This window comes from Vipera ursinii (genome assembly GCF_947247035.1).
Source record: "Vipera ursinii genome assembly, chromosome: 3".
Lineage (NCBI taxonomy): Eukaryota > Metazoa > Chordata > Lepidosauria > Squamata > Viperidae > Vipera > Vipera ursinii.
Window position 1 is genome coordinate 91,959,025 of NC_139516.1, and position 17,744 is coordinate 91,976,768.

Below are 17,744 nucleotides of genomic sequence, written 5' to 3' on the forward strand. Positions count from 1 at the left end.
TAGCAGTGAGAAGTGGCTGGTTGATTACATTGATTTTACACAAGAAAAGCTAGCTGGAAAATGAAGAGTCAGCTACATTCTGTGTTTCCCCCAAAATAAGACTGAGTCTTATATTGTTTGCTCCAAAAGATGCATTGGGGCTTATTTTCTGGTTAGGTCTTATTTTCAGGGAAATACGGTACTAAATGCATCCATCTGGCTGATAGTCTTAACTGGGGATTATTTTGGGGATGGAGCTTATATTATAAGTGTCCTGAAAAATCATGCTAGGGCTTATTTTCCAGCTAAGTCTTATTTTGGGGAAAACATGGTAACCGACCTACCAAAACTGCTAATAAACTCCAAGTATTTTGCTGCAGAACTCAAGTTGTATGGCAGGATCCTTTTCTCTGATCTATTTTGTGGTAGCTCTGATTTATTACATATAGTAACTGTGGTGTTAGACACAAATCAAGTTCTTCCTCCGCTACATAGATTCTTTTGCCTTGCAAAACTGTCCTTCAGGAGGAAAAATAGGAAAGACCACTATATATATGCCATCTTGAGCGCCTGAAAGAAAAGTTATTATAAACCTAACAAATACTAGTAGCTTGCACTTTATTTTCTAAATTAGAAGCAGAGAGCTATGATTTGAGAATACAATACTGAATTTTAAAAACCAGAATATTACTACTACATGAGACTCTTTCCAATTTGGTTATATTAAACCAAATTGGAAAATAAACAATAAAATGTATCTGAAGTATATGTATCTTTTTTAAAAAAAATGTTGAATTGTGTATTTAAAAACATAATTCTAGGAATGTAATTACCTTGCTTTAAATTATCATGTGAGAGGAATGAAGGAGGGAGAGTGGGAGACTAGGAGTTTATGATAAAAGTAAAAGACGGAGCAGTGAGCGCAAGTGGTTAGAATGCAGTATTGCAGGCTAATTCTGCCCACCATCTGGAGTTTGATCCTGATGGGTCTCAAGACTGACTCAGCCTTCCATCTTTCCACAGTCAGTAAAATGAGGACCCAGTTTGGTGGGGCAATATGCTGACATTTGTAAACCACCCAGAGAGTGCGGTAAAGCACTATTGGGTGGCATATAAGTCTAAGTGCTATTGCTATTGCTAAAAGTAGGAAGTACAAAGTATGGAAAGGAATGGAGTAGAACCAGGGCTTTTTTTTCTCATAGAATGCTCAGAACGGAGTTCCAGCACCTTTTTTGGATGGAACCTTGAAGGGTAGGCAAGGCGGGTTGTATGACATGTGTGAGTTCCAGCACCTTTTTCTTTTACAAAAAAAGCACTGAGTAGAACAATCATGACTGGTCCTGAAGGCTGAAAGTAGAGATGTGGTTTGACCATTCCTTTGAAAGCACAGCCAGTTCATGCAAACAGTACTGCTCATCCATTTTCATTAAAAAAAAATCACCATGGAAAACACTGTGAGATATATTAGATACATCCGTTCCAAAATGATATAGTAACAAAATCCAATCTGGAGGTGGAAGATTTTAGATCTAAAGTTACTCTCCACACCCATTTTGAGGGTTTATGGACAATGGATAAGTAGCTTTTGAACATTTGGCAGATGTAATAGGAACTCCTCTCCAGAGGAAGATATTAGGATTGTGGAATAGGAGAAAGAACTCAAAAATCCCAAAACAGGTTCTTATCTTTAAAAAGCTAAAAGCTGCTTTTTAGCTTTCAAACATTCAAAAGAGGGAAATATGTATATAGATAGTCCTCCTTTAGTGACTACCTCAGACAGCAATGTTGTGAAAGATAGTGAAAGAAAAAAATAACTCAGAATGATAATTTACCAAATCCTTCACCTGGCACAGATATGAAACCTGCAACTCTGAGGATGCTAGTTAATTTTCAATTTACATAGTAAGTCATACGATTCCTGGGAGGACTTTACAAAGCAGCTCTTTTAGCTTGCAAAATATAGGGGCTGTGCTCTCTTTCTTTTCCTCACCAGCTTAATTAAACAAAAAAGAGTTTCTGCAACAAAGGAAGGATCAATAGTTAGTCTAGGTCTGGAAGTTAGGAAAAAGCCAAACAAAATGCAAATCATCACAATTAATTGATTGGTTAGCAGTGGTAAAGAGATAGTTGGGCCCAAAATCTACTGGACTAATTAATTGTTCCTGTCTAAGGCACAACTTGACATAACTATAAGTTTTAATAAAGAATTCACAGTGGTAGGCCAAAAGGGAAACAAAGTCAAAATACAAAATATAGAGGCCCATTCATAGCTGAAACTAAGCACACCCAGGCTATGTTCAGATCCAATGACTTCTAAACCACAGTTACTACACCAGAATTCTGCACCTTTATGGAAACTTTGTAGTCCTGATCAGTGAGAAACATGCTATTATTTGTTGGCACTGGTTCAAATAATTTGTGATTAGAGGAGTAATTGGCTCTGCCTTTTAAGGCTGACAAATAGAAGTACATGTACAAACACCTCAATTTCAGTGACAAAATAAATATTCTTGAAAGCCAGTATGAGACATAGTTGTGAAGCTGGATGTGAACATTACTGAGAAGTATGGATTCTTCTCATTAAACTTATATTAAAAAACAATATAAATAGCCTTTGGCTTCTAGATGGAAGGCAGGAATATAAATATACAAAAAACTGTATATGCTTTGAAAATTATTTGGAAAAGAGGCTTGAGACTCATATAAACACGGAATTTATTTGCTCTTATGGCTCCCTAAAGTAGCCATAATTTTTAAGGCTTCCAACAGTGGCTGAAAAATATACCACACCTTTAAGGAATCCACTTCTTAAAATTATTCTGACTCTTAAAGCAATGGCACCTTTTGTTTTCCCAGAAAAAATAGAAACTTGCAAAATACTGGGCTCCTTTAACAAAAGACACAGATCACTACCTCTGATTTTTCTTAATCATTTTCATTAAACCCCCTATGACAAATAACATTGGTTGGGTATCCCATAAACCAGTGTTTCTCAATCTTGGCCATTTTAACATGGTACAACCTCAACATATGACTAACATACTGTCACAGTGGCCTGCTTCATATCTAAATAGCAATTCATAATAAACAGTAGTAAAAATTATCTATAAAGTCCAGTAGCTGTGTTCACATAACACACTAAGCCAAAACAAGCCTTGTTATCTCTTAAAGTGATGTATAAACCCAATCGCACAGTACTTGACATCAGGAGTAGTAATGCAAGCTACCTGTGAAAAAGGAGTTCCCACTCGAGTATTTTCCAATAACAATTGAAATGGATTATTTCTGATCAAGGTTTCCTTACAGCATTTCCATTTTCCTCTCCTTCTGTTCTTTATTTCTTGGGAGAAAAGAAATTATCAAACTACTAAGCTATTTCCCCACACACACACCTGCAAATTATTTTAGGCTTTGCACACTATAAAAAAAAAGATGTTGAGACTCTAGAAAAAATGCAGAGAAGAGCAACAAGGATGATTAAGGGAACTGGAGGCTAAAACATATGAAGAACGGTTACAGGAACTGGGCATGGCTAGTCTAGTGAAGAGAAGGACCAGAGAGACATGATAGCAGTGTTTCAATATTTGAGGGGCTGTTACAGAGAAGAGGGGAGTCGACCCATTTTCCAAAGCATCTGAAGGCCAAACAAAGAATAAAGGATGGAAACTGATCAAGGGGAGATTCAACCTAAAAATAAGGAGAAATTTTCTGACAGTGAGAACAATTAACCAAGGGAACAATCTGCTTTCAGATGTTGTGGGAGTTTCATCACTGGAAGCTTTCAAGAAGAGACTGGACTGCCATCTGTCAGAAATGGTATAAGGTCTCCTGCTTGGGTAGTGGGGGGGGGGTTGCACTAGATGACCTACAAGGTCCCTTCTAATTCTGTTATTCTATATCTTGAGGTTGTTTCAAACCTGCTATGACTTTTATGTGTGGCTGTGCTATTTTGGATACCCAAAACCCCACTTGAATTTCAAAATAGAAGAAATGATGCTGAAAGATTTTGAACAACTGAGATTCGATTTTTGGGGGGGCAGCTAGAGAAATTGGTATGGTAATGAATTTGTCACTTGCTAAGTTACATGTTGCTGCAGCTGCGGTGTTCATGTGGTTGTCATATGACAGACCTAGAACTCAGAATGCCTCATGAGTCTTGCAATGTCTCGATGGCTCATTGTACTTAATTCAAATGCATTTGAAAATCACCAGTGAGTCACTAGTAGTAAAAACCATGACCTGCGCTGATTAGCTGGAATACCTCAAATGCACTATGGTGAGAACAAACAGTATAAGCTTTTCACATTGTCACAAAATTAGGGAACACAAATACATAAATTAGTCATACTTCTGCTTCATCTCTTCTGTCCCTCTTAGACTCAGAGGGAAAATTCTTACCAAAATCTTCTCATGGCTGAGTTAATTTTTAATTTGCGGTGAACTCAGACATATGACAATCCCCTTGCACTCTGATTGTCCCATCACTTCCAGGCTTCTGTCCACAATTCCGGTGCCCCTGTAGACAAGATGAAGAAAACAGATGAGAAACAAATGCTAATTAGGAGAAACTCAACTTCTCAACCTCAGCAAACTTTAAGATGTGTGGACTTCAATTCCCAGAATACATGCTGACTGGAAAATTCTGGGAGTTGAACTCTACACAGCTTAACATTGCTGAGGTTGAGAAACACTGTATTAGAGAAAAAGGTAAAGGTAAAGGTTCCCTCTCACATGCGTGCTAGTCGTTTCTGACTCTAGGGGCCAGTGCTCATCTCCGTTTCAAAGCCGAAGAGCCAGCGCTTGTCCAAGGACGTCTCCGTGGTCATGTGGCTGGCATGACTAGACACCAAAGGCGCAAGGAACGCTGTTACCTTCCCACCAGAGTGGTCCCTATTTTTCTACTTGCATTTTTACGTGCTTTCGAACTGCTAGGTTGGCAGAAGCTGGGACGAGTAACAGGCGCTCACTCTGTTACGCGGCACTTGGGATTCGATCTGCCAAACTGCCGACCTTCTGATCGACAAGCTCAGCGTCCTAACCCACTGAGCCACCGCGTCCCTGTATTAGAGAAAGGGGCCAGCTAAAGTCAAGGTTTTGTCACAGTGAGAACAAAAAAAATGTTCTACAGTTGGGTCTAACTATGGTTCCTGATGACAGGCTTCATCTTTCTGCTTCTCCTTTCTACTGTACTTTGATCAAAAAATCAGTTAATCAAAGGAGTAGATGACTCCACGTTCTGCCTTTCTTTTCTATCAGGGTAAGTCAGTGCAGTGGGAGAGGCAGACAAATAGTGGTAAAGATGTCCACTGCATTGAAGGAGGGGACTCACTAAGTTTCTTTTTCCAAGCTTTCCAAAGAAAGATTTGACTCCATAGCCAACATGCTCTATTGCAGGGCTTTTCAACCAGTGGTACGGGTACCACCTATGGCACATTGGCACCTGGCAGGTGGTACGCGACCATCCTAGATAAGTGGTAGCGGGGAGGGGAATGAGCTGAACTGGTGGTAGCACCGCACAAGCCTGAGCGAGAGATGGCTGGAGCTGCAGGGCTGTCAGGGCTCAGCAGAAGCACCAGGATCAGTGCTTCTTCAGGGCTGTCAGGGCTCAGTGGAAGTGCCAGGATCAGTGCCAGGCTCCAGCTGGAGCTCGGTGCTGATCCTGGCACTTCTGAGCCTAGAAGAAGCACCAATCAGCAGGAATGTTGCAGCATCTCCAGAGTCTTGTGATTTACATTCAGATGCTTGGCAACTGATTCATATTTATGACAGTCACAGTGTCCCAGGAACATGTGAAGTGACCAAAACCTGCTGAAACCACCCAGCAGAGTGGGGGGGGGGAATAAAAACCAAACACCCCCCCACCCCACCCTCTCTGCCAATCCTCAACAGAAATGCTCACAACAATGAACACCTCGGACAGGAGGAAGAGTGCTGCTGGGCGGGCAAGCAGGTAGGTGTCTTGCTCGGCTCTGGCTTGGGGGGCACTTTTTTCAGTGCCATTGTAAATGAACAGTCACTAAGCGAACTGTTGTAAGTTGAGGACTACCTGTACTTCATCACTTTTTTCCTTTTTTTTTTTTTTTTTTTTGGTCGTCAAGTTTTTGACACCTTGCTAGGCCACTGGTGGTACTCGGATGTTGCCATATCCTAAAAGTGATACAATGGGCGAAAAAGTTGAAAAGCCCTGCTCTATTGCATTAAAACATGAATTGGAATTAAGGAAAAAGCAAATTAAAATATATAGAGAAGAGGAGAAAAGCACAAGTTGCATTTAAATGAAGAAGGATGTCATGTCATTGTTACTTGCCTATCAGTGGCAGACAAACAACATAAGATGGTCTCTTAATAAATGACATTATTTTGCTCTGATGCCTCATTTGATTATATTCTGGAACAGGTCTGTTTATCCTGTAGCTGGTAGCCAGACATCAAGAAAATCGCTGGTGTGTTTGTTCCAGATCTTTTTCTTTTTTGAATCCTAAATCTTCTTCTGTAAGTGTGCCCTGCCACCTACTGGACAGGTTTGATAGAAAATAGAAAATGGCAAAGATAAGACACAGGTTTTTGAGCTTCCATAATTCTTCCTCAGGCAAAGTAGTCAAGAGAAAAAGAGGGGTGCCCCTAATCATTGCAAGAACACAGATGAAGAATATTGCTCCACCAGTTCTAAAAATTTCTTAAATGAGATCTGTTTCTTTCTTAGCACGCAAATATACAATATTCCTTGACAGAAGGAAGAGTGGAAATACAAATGAATTGGACAGTTTTATACTAATTATCTGAATAGAAGTCGATTAAAAAAAAACCTGGGATTTTTACCTAGTGGCAAGGCTCATGAGCTTCAGGTAGTAGAAAATCCTCAGCTCTACTGAGGTGAGTATTCTTCAAATCATACAGAAAACAAACATAAACATGTTTGCTAGCAGAAAAAAGACTCAGGTTCCTTAATTTAAAAAAGAGCATGCAATTATAAGTGCAGAAATATTCCTCAGATAAACAGGCTTGAAGTGTACAAATTACCCAAAAGGCTGATATTTAAGCCCCTCAGTCTGCTTTAGGCCCTAAATGGCTGTTGTAAGTGCATCTACTCACCCCTCACAGATTTACATAGAAGGCTTCTGCTGTTCTCGGTGCCTTCCTCTTCATCAAGTTTCTTTTATCCTAACCAGTATCTCACAAATAGTTTTTCTGAGTTTTAGGTTAACTTAGAACTCTTTACTTTAGAACTTTATGGCTGATATGAGGCAAAATCAATAAGGGGGGGGCATTGTGTATAGACGCACATTTGGGAGTAATGCTTTTAGCCAACCATTCATTAGATTCTAGAGGGTGTAAAAACTTTATTAAAAATATAAATGGTAAACTTGGGCATTTCTGAGGAAACTGTAACCTGAGAAATGTTTTTTTCTGTCCAAGTTATTTTTCAAACTCAAATTAATGGGTGTTGGATTCAGAAACCAGTCATAGCAGGGTGTCCCAAAATGTCTGTCCGCTTACCCAGAGTTTATTACTTTTATACAGTTTTAACAAGCAGCAAAGAGCACACAGCAACAACATTGTTATTGGTGTATTCCCTTGTCAATCTTTTAAGAACATCCCAGCCAGGGTAGAGTCTCACATATCTTGATGGTTCCTGGCAGTCCCTGGTGGTGCTAATTGGGGTGAGCTCATAGACATGAGCAGGGGTAGGCAACCTCGGCTCTTTTATGACTCATGGACTTCAACTCCCAGAATTCCTGAGCCAGCTGGCTCAGGAATTCTGGGAGTTGAAGTCCATGAGTCATAAAAGAGCCGAGGTTGCCTACCCCTGGACATGAGGTAAACAAGATATTTAGGCATGGCAGTTTGCTGCATACGCACCCTTCGTAACCTTTATATGACCTCTATCTCTACAGAAGGGACCAAGGAACCTCTCAGAAATATGCCTTTCTTAACTGGTACTGTATTATTAAACCCAATAGAACATTTATAGGAATATAATCTTTCAAAATTTCAGTTACGTAACTTAGGGAAAACTGAGAAGAAATATCTATAGCAGGGGTGTCAAACTCGCAACATCATGTGATGTATTGCAATGTATCACGACTTTTTTGCCATTCTGGGCAATGGGATGGGCGTGGTTTCGCTATGATGCATCCGGCTTGTGAGCAGGCAGTTGGACACCCCTGATCTATAGGCAACCTAAACATCCATCTACCAGGGCGACATTCATATGTGCTTATAAAAGTTGGATGTTAAATATCACACTGGCTTTTTGGCTGCCTGGGCAAACATATTTTATGTTTTGCAGTTTCACTGTGTTCATTAAAGCTTGCATTATTCTTTGCCAGAAGCACAATGATGTTCAAAGAGGATAACTTATGGGTCAAATAATAAAATGTTTATTAAGATACCACACTCCTTCTTTCAAAGTCTTTGTCTCCGTGACCTTTTTTGTCAAGCTAAACATTGTCCTTGTTGTAGATGCCGATTGTCTTCATTCCTATTGTTTACAACCACTTGCCTTGCATGTTGATGTCTGTATAATTCTACCCTTGCAGCTGAAACCTGAAAGATGTATCTCTTTCTCTTTCATGACTTATTCCATTTACCTCTATGAATTATTGCATGCTGTCCCGAACACAGCAGGAAAACATAATAATGACAAGTCTATTGTTGGGTAGCTGCCTGACCTTATCACGTCTTGTTTTTAAAATTAGGAAGGAACTTTTCCATCCTGCTGTTCTGCACTTGGCTACCCTGCTGCTTTTTGCTTCTTAGAATGACCCTCAAAGGCTGTTGTCTTTGGATTTAACAGCTGTTACCGCAGCCATGCCAGATTTTGGACAGAAGGCATTCAAGAGTTGGAACTCAAGATCTACTCTTGTTGATATGCTGTTATAATGGACCAACAGGGGGCAGTAACATTGCAACCTAAACAACTCACTACTAGAAGACCTGCCATTTTCCATGCTGGGCACACAAAATAAAATCATTTACGCAAATCAGTGGGGTTTTTTTGAGATGCTTGGAGAGCAGTACTAGGCTTCCGAGTTTAAAAAATGTGCATTAGAACAAGTAAAGGATACAGTACAAATAACTTTGGTCACCAGTTAGTGAAACCAATATAGGTAGCCCTCAACTTACAACTGTTTGTTTAGCTAGGATGCTGCTGAAAATGGTAACTTACAAATGGTCCTTGCACTGACAACAATTGCAATGTCCCTGTGGTCCAAATTTCAGGCCCATAACAACCAGTATGGATTTACTATGGTTGTCCCATCCCGGGATCATGTGATGATCATTTGCAAACTTCCCAGCAGCTTCCAACAAGCAGTCGATTGGGGAAGCTGGATTTGCTTAATGACTTGACTGTGCTGATTCATTTAATCATTGGGGGTGGGCGGGAGTTCATATAATTGGGTGCAATTCACTTCACAACTAGCTTGCATAGCTATGGAAGTTCTGAGTCCCAATTATGGTTGTTAGTCAAGGACTATCTGTAACTGACTTGAAAACAATTCATGCTCTTTCCAGGGCCAGCTGTTTTTTAAGTTCTTTTGTTGTTGTTGTTGTTGTTAGCTGCGAAGTCATGTCTGACCCATCGCAACCCTATGGACAACGTTCCTCCAGGCCTTCCTGTCCTCTACCATCTTCTGGAGTCCATTTAAGCTCACGCCTACTGCTTCAGTGACTCCATCCAGCCACCTCATTGTCTGTCGTCCCATTCTTCCATTGCCCTCAATCTTTCCCAGCATTAGGCTCTTCTCCAGTGAGTCCTTCCTTCTCATTAGGTGGCCAAAGTATTTGAGTTTTAGCTTCAGGATCTGGCCTTCTAAAGAGCAGTCAGGGTTGATCTCCTCTAGGACTGACTGGTTTGATCGCCTTGCAGTCTAAGTTCTTATTTACAACTTAACTGCCTATAAACTGACACCTTGTTGATTACCAACACACGTAATCCAATGTAACTGCATTAACTGCTATTGCGGAATTTTCTTCAACAGGAGTCTGCCTCTATTCCAGATGCGATGGATTTCTATCCTTGTAATTCCTTAGTGTTCTGTACCAGCCTACTACCGGCCCTGCAGAAAAGGCAGGGACAACCCCTTTTACAAGAAGGCAAGAGGCTGGAACTAAGCCTGCCAAATTTATTAACATAAAAACATAAACAGAGCAAACAGAGCAAAGAGAGCAAACACGAACCATGAAACAGGAGCTATTCAAACGGTTGCCTTCAGCAAACCAGCCCTCCCACACATTCCCCTTTTCAACAGTTCAGGGTGTGGCTTCTCTCTGCCTCCTTCCGAGGTGCCCCATTGCCTTCCTCTGTTTACTCCTGATTGACTGCCTCCTGCGTCGGGCGTCCTTGAACAGGGCCAGCTGTGGGTCATCTTCATCCACGCTGTTAGGCTCACACAGCTGGGTCTGCGTCGTGACCAGGTGGGAGGGGCCTGGCTGAGGGCTCTGCGGAGCCCCAAGGCCATCATCAGCAAGGTCTCCAACACCCCCCTCCTCCTCCTCTGAATCGTCTGACCCAACTGCCGAACCCACAGGCTGACCCTGAATCACAACACTTAGTTTCATAGACTCACACTTTTTCTGCATTTGGTCACTGTACAGTGATGGTAGACAGCTGAATATATGAGTAGGCCAAACTGAAAATGAATGCTTTTGAAGAAAAATGAGCATTTTGTCCATGATGGCCCATTTACATGTGAATTGCTTTGGATAATACTTCAGTTTGAGTGATGTGTTCGTATAAACACTAATGGTATAATCCTACGTACGTATGTTCCTGTATTATTTAATTACCTTAGCATGACCTTTTTAGCTGCATGTGTAAATAGGTTCACTTTTATCATCAACAGGTGAGTTCTAAAAATTTTCAATAGCACTAGCACTTAGATTTTTCATACCACTTCATAGTGCTTTACAGCCCTCTCTAAGTCAGCATATTGTCTCCAACAATCTGGGGCCTTGTTTTACTGATCTCGGAAGGATGGAAAGCTGAGTCAACCTTGAGCCAGTCCGAATTGAACTTTTGGCAATTGGCAGAATAACATTTGACATACAGAAATATGATAAAATTATAATACAGAAGACTTGCTTCCAAGGTAATAAAATTATGTCGTGTAAAGCTCTCCTTACAACAAACTCATGTTCTCTTGTCACCAGCACAATAAATGATGGTTACTATTGCATAAGTGGGACGCGGTGGCTCAGTGGGTTAGGACGCTGAGCTTGTCGATAAGAAGGTCAGCAGTTTGGCGTGTCGAATCCCGAGTGCCGCGTAGCAGAGTGAGCGCCTGTTACTCGTCCCAGCTTCTGCCAACCTAGCAGTTTGAAAGCACATAAAAATGCAAGTAGAAAAATAGGGACCACTACGGTGGGAAGGTAACAGCGTTCCGTGCGCCTTTGGCGTCTAGTCATGCCGGCCACATGACCACGGAGACGTCCTCGGACAAGCGCTGGCTCTTCGGCTTTGAAACGGAGATGAGCACCGGCCCCTAGAGTCGGAAACAACTAGCACGCATGTGCGGGGCAACCTTTACCTTTATTGCATAAGTGGAAGGTAGGCTAACCTCTAACAACTTCTCCAGGGAAGAGACAGATTGGTATCAAATGTTGTTGAAAGAAATTGAAATTGCCAAATTTCAGCTGAAAGCACAGCTGTGGTTTTCTTCAGTGCCTGAATGAGAGACTAATACACTACCCAAAATATGTAGTTATTGAGTTCCACCAGAATCAATGTTAATAAGATAGTGAATGATCCAACAATTTACAAAAGAACATACAACTGTGTTATAAAACCTGTTTATTATAAACAGTTTTCAAAGTATCAGCACCTCTTTCACCAAGGAACAGAAGAAGCATATAATAATTACAAACTAACGATGCTTAGGGATAAGATAAAAGGAATCTTACTCAAGCTTACATCATCTCTGAAGAATTAACAACAAAATCACCCAAATCAATAAGCGCACTTATACAAGAAAACAGTATGAATCTGCTTCATGTACTGCTTCATGTCATTTTTCAACTCTATTTTTCAAATAAGCATTTTTCTAAATAAACAATTAGAAAGCTATATAAAAAAAGAAAATTTTACAACAGTATACATTTTGTTCCTTTTTTAAAAAAGTCAGACACTTTATATACTGTGTATTTTGGAACAACTCTTTGGTTTTGATAAAGTGTGGTTTTCTGTATGACAAGAGGCAGTGTGAAAAAGCTGTCATTCAAAAGTGTTGCAAACAACGCAATAGGTCTCATTGCCATGTATCCACTGCACTAACAGCCTTATTTTTCCAAGATGGTTTTAAAAGGAGTATTAAGGAGTATTTGCTGAAGGCAATAGTTTGAAATGTTTACAGTACAAACAAGCACTATGATTTACTCTTTTGTAAACTGAATTGTTTGGAAATTTTACATTAAATTCTCCCAAACAGTTATGGCCACATGTAGCCAAATCATCATCCATTTGTACCCAATAGCTACAGCAGACCTGTTAATATGATCACATACCTCTTTTTATGATAGCAATACACATGTGCCATAGCCTAAAAGTTCTATCCCACAATACTCTCCCAAGTAATGTATATTTAAGAGTTTTGTTCAAACTGGATATCCAGGTAGTAGCATAAGAAACTCCAAAGAGCAACAAAGCAATCATTTACTCAAGCTCTTCTGTGTGCCGCTCTTGAAGAAAACTTTAATCAACTAAAAGGAATAGCCAGATTTCAAAGAAACAAATGCCAAGAAAAGAATCTGCTTTTATGATGCAGTTATATCTGTAATTAAAGCGAGCTTACTTTATTGCAATAAGCAAACAATTATTTAACACACAGCAATTCCTGCCTTTCATTTCAAATATCTTTGAAATATGCTGGAAAAGAGGATGTTAATACAGGCTGGCCATGATTTTTCAATGCAATTTTTGGTTGCCTATCATTACCTTCTGGACTGATTTCCAGTTACTTAAAATCATTTTACTAAATTTAATAATTTGAAGGCAATATTCTTTATGACTATTTAGTTCATATAATTTCAGTTTATCATATTTTATTGTATTATGTTGATATTATGACATAATTTGATATGATTGTTTGATGAAATAAACTGAACATTGATATTGATTTCTATCTTGATTTGGAGAATTAAGAATATTTCTGGATCCTCCCATCTATCAATAAATAATCTCCATTACACTATTAAAGAAATACAGATCTCCATCAAGGAAATCAGCTCTGACCTGCAAAACAAAACCCAAACAAGCCATAAATATGTATGTATGTATGTATGTATGTATGTATATGTATATGTATATGTATATGTATATGTATATGTATATGTATATGTATATGTATATGTATATGTATATATGTATATGTATATGTGTACACACACACACACACATATACACACACACATATATATATGTGTGTGTTTGTGTGTGTGTGTGTGTGTGTGTGTGTGTGTGTGCATGCTTCAAACAGGACTTAGCCAAATATGGAGGAATGAGCTGCCATGATACAAAAGCCCTGCTGTTCTTCTCAGTGTTGCAAATATTAAAAGTTTTTATTTTTATTTAGTGGCCTGATAGTCATATGCAAGGCTCAAAGCACATAGGCAATGACAAAAATCTACAACTCCTTGAAGCACCTGCAATCTCACACATCTGTTTTTTGCAGACAAGATAAACCTAGAGAAGATAGGTAATAGGACAGCTAGTTCTTTCATGGTCTACTTCAGGGGTCTTCAAACCTGGCCCTTTTATGGCTGAGGAATTCTGGTAGTTGAAGTCCACAAGTCATAAAAGGGCCAAGTTTGAGGACCCCTGGTCTACATATGCCAACAATGAGAAAGGAGAATGAACAAGCAGAGGACTAAAAAGAAGCAATGGTGATCGAAGGGATCCCAAGCTACAGAGTAGAGGAGAATTGTGGAGGGAACATCTTCCATGAATTGAGAATTGAGAGAGAAGCAGCTGGTAGGAGAGGTTGTCTAAAAAGGAATCAAATCAGAATTAGAAAGGAAAACCACGCAACAGCAAGACCGGAATTAAGTATCACTGCAGAGGTCAATGAGAGAAAGGAGTCTAAATTAGAAGGGAAATACATGAGGATTTTTCTTCCTTTCCCTTCCTTTGGGTAGTAAAAGAAAGGAGAAGAATTTTCTCTCTTAGAAGAGAAGGCAAGCCTAGCAAAGGAACTTATTAGGATTTAAAAGCATGCATTTTGATAAGTGATTGTGAAGATGGGAGGACGCAAAAAAGAGAAATTAATAAACTTTCCACCTGTTTTAACTTTTAAACAAATTACATAATTATCTGAAGGGTACTAATACTTGTTAAGTTAAACATATGCCTGGATTCCTTCCATTCATATAACTTAGGAATAGGATGTTGAATATGCATACAAACTATCAATTACTATTTTCTTTTGTAAATAGCAATAACTTTCACTTTAATATGTCAGTTCCACGCTTGTCTAGATTGGTTCCTATCCTCATCAATTTCCCAAAATTAATATTTGGAAGACCAGATCCCACCTAGGTATGTTCTATATAAATGGCTAATCATTATGCAAATACATTCATTTCCCTTCAAGCTCTTTCTGTTAATTGGTTATAAGAAGAACTGAACAAATTATCAAGAATGTCAGTGTGACTTTTCTGACTTTCTGAATTATTTTTCAGAGGGGTTTTATTAGGTTTATAAAAGCTTAACAAAAAAAGTAGAATTATTACCATATTGCAAAAGATGATTGCAAATTAATATTGTGTGTTCAGAATGCTCATAAATTGCCCACTAGACAATCAAATGCAAATTGTCATAACAGAGTGCTTGTATAGCTTTAACCCAATAATATATAAGTTGGGGGATTATGACATCCTCAAACTTTTCCAAAAAGCAGCCACATGAGGAATGAAATATTTTTTGACATTTTTTTTCATTACCTAGCTGTTTTCAGAAAATATTTTTTTTACTCCATCAAGACTTCATAAAGTTAAGACTTGCAGAATTTCTGCATAGAAGAATTGTAGCCAACTGTAAACATGAATTTAGCCTCCAGGATTTCATCTGGGTTAATATTCCTTGAAAGTCTCCCGTGTGGGTAACCTCTTTCTTTCATGCTATTCCCAAGTTTTCCTTCATCTTTTCATATACCACATAACTGATGCTGACAGCAGGAAGCACCTTCATGAAGTTTGGGGCTATGCCTCTGTATAGTCCAAGGATTCCTTCTTTGGCAATAATTTTTCGGAACAGGCCAACCATGTTTAGCTGAGGGCCACTTTCTACCATTGCTACAGAAAATTGAAAAGGAAATATATATATATATATATTATTTAAGTTGTCTTAATAAATAGAAGAAATCTGACATGCATACTTAGTTGTGCTTCCCTTTCAAGAAATGCATTATTTCCCTCTGTATTATGTCTACAAAGCTAACTTTTTGCATGCATACCCACAAACATATTTCTCCTGTATTTGAGCTTTTCAACCCTATAGTCTACATGCAGGACTTTCTATGTACTTCGTTTGTAATTCCAAAGTTCCGGCAGAATGGCTGAGACTAGAATATTCAGACCCTTTTCTTTATGTGAGGGAAAGTGGTAAAATGGATCTCTTAAGTTTCTGTAACATTTAGAATGCTGTGCCTTTGCTTCCCACAAAATAGAAAATAGGTTCAAAAATGTCTCATATCCTGTAATAACTGCAGGGTATTTGTTCCCCCAACAAGATACAAAGCAAAAGAGGGTCCTATGGGTTAAAACGGATAGAACAAAGCCTTATTCTAAAACAACCTTTTATGCTAACCAGGCTTCTACCGGTCAGCAAAGTTTTTTTATCATTATTGATACAATTTGGTAAAGATCTAATTTTGACAGAAGTGGAAACCTGTGTATCAACTCCATCATTTTAGATGAAATGTCTATTATCAGATCCTTCATTTGGATAAAAAAAAAGTGTGTATTGAAAGAAATCTATGTATCAATAAGTATTGTGAGTAATATCTATCTCCCAAAATGTCAATAGAAATTCTCAGTCTTCCAGATAACATTTTTTCCCAAAGGTGCTTCTCCAAAAGGCAACTGGACTTTGTTTTCATTGAAGACGTTTCGGTTCTCAGCCAAGACGCTTCTTCAATTCTGAGAATTGAAGAAGCTTCTTGGATGAGAAGCAAAACATCTTCAAGCAAAATAAAGAAAATTCCATAGAGGTTTGCTACCTCACTTGCACTGAGGGAGATCAAGGTATTCGGCAGACTTTAAAGACATAATGCAACTTTTTAAAAAGTGATCACTGATGGCAGAAGGCTACATACATAAAATTCCAGAAGAAAAGGGTAGCCAAACTCTTAATGATCAACAGTATCCTTAAATATTCATCCCTCAAGTTATCTCTTCCACATAGGCACAGTGACATAACTTCAACACTCACCTTGAGCTTGCATTCGAGTTCGGATAAGGGCAAGTGGATAACTGGATAACTGGCCACAAGTACTGGATAAAGTACCGCATCCAAGCAATACTAATACACCAGGGTTGGCAGAGTCAGTGGCATATTTTTCTAACCAAGTTTTTTTCAATGCCTGTCAGAAATATAATGATTTAGTTAGTTCATATATAGTTCTAAACCCATGAAAGGATGTGGCTACATTTTTATGACCTTCTGAAAATGGGATAAGAGTTGAAGCCTTCGAAAACACGTTGAACAAGCTAGAATACTGATCATACACTTTGAAAGTGATTTCTTTCTTTTTCTTCATTTGAGACAAATGGTTGTTTCCCTTCATCTCTCAAGTACCCTTATAAACTTGGACACTGAGTGACATTCATCAGCTGATTCACATATGTATTATGCTAAGCACTTCATCTATATTACATTGCAGCTCAAGGGCTGCTTAAGGAGGTTATGATAGAAATGAAATAGCAACTTCCATTTGACAACTCTTTGTGACAGTTCATTATACTAATTCTCCATTTTTTGCCACAAACATATTTAGTGTGCTTGTGGTTTTAAACTGGCACAGTAGCCTCATCCTCAGTTTTCAATGATCTCCCAGCAAGTCTTAGAAAAATCCCTGTGATGACTTAAATAGTGAAATTAGAGAAGCGTTTGGCTCTTCAAAACTGCAGAACATCACCCATGACTATTTCTCTAAACATAATAGAAAACAACACAGAAAAAATATATATTCAGTAATACATTTTATTTACCCTTAAGCTGAATACACATTATCTTTACATACATTTTAATATATTTTAAATCATAATGGTATTTATGAGTTTGCATATATGGTATATCTCATCAGTGTTTGGGATGAAGCTTATTGTGCTGCCACCACATGGCTGTTTTGGAGAAATTACAATGTGGGCAGTCAGACCCTCCTACCCTATGATGTATTTCCTCTTCCCTCCCCTTTCTGGGATGGACTTCCTCCTCCTTTGTCCCTGGAGAATCTCTCCTCCATTAACCTGCTAACATGTGACAACAGCAGACATGTGCATGACCTTGGAGATATCTTGGAAATATCTTGGAAATGCTGTACAAACATCATCTTAATGCACCCCACCTACTGTATTCGACTCTACATGCAATAAAGGTATTTATATATGATAAAAAGTGTTTTCCACGAGTTCAACTATCTGGAGAGGGCTGTTAATGTTAATGACATCTGCTTATATAGACCATAGAAGTCTTAACAAGAGATTAATAACAGTACAATGGCTTGTATTGTTTACTCACAACCTATTGCTCATGCAATTCAGAAAACAAC

General features: G+C 38.8%; 1 protein-coding gene and 1 long non-coding RNA gene across 2 annotated transcripts in view; both read right to left on the reverse strand.

The window, feature by feature from the left end:
• Positions 1–6,476, reverse strand: part of LOC310637068 — a 32,365-nt gene extending 25,889 nt beyond the window's left edge. The window contains exons 1-2 of the long non-coding RNA XR_014491863.1: positions 5,891–6,476; positions 4,378–4,495 (exon numbers count right to left, since the gene is read on the reverse strand). This is a non-coding gene — a long non-coding RNA (uncharacterized lncRNA). The remainder of the gene's footprint in view (positions 1–4,377; positions 4,496–5,890) is intronic.
• A 6,828-nt stretch (positions 6,477–13,304) lies between these two features.
• Positions 13,305–17,744, reverse strand: part of SLC25A24 (solute carrier family 25 member 24) — a 47,517-nt gene continuing 43,077 nt past the window's right edge. The window contains exons 9-10 of the mRNA XM_083359062.1: positions 16,406–16,556; positions 13,305–15,267 (exon numbers count right to left, since the gene is read on the reverse strand). Of these exons, the coding sequence (XP_083215188.1) occupies positions 15,089–15,267; positions 16,406–16,556 (330 nt within the window). The 3' untranslated portion in view covers positions 13,305–15,088. The remainder of the gene's footprint in view (positions 15,268–16,405; positions 16,557–17,744) is intronic.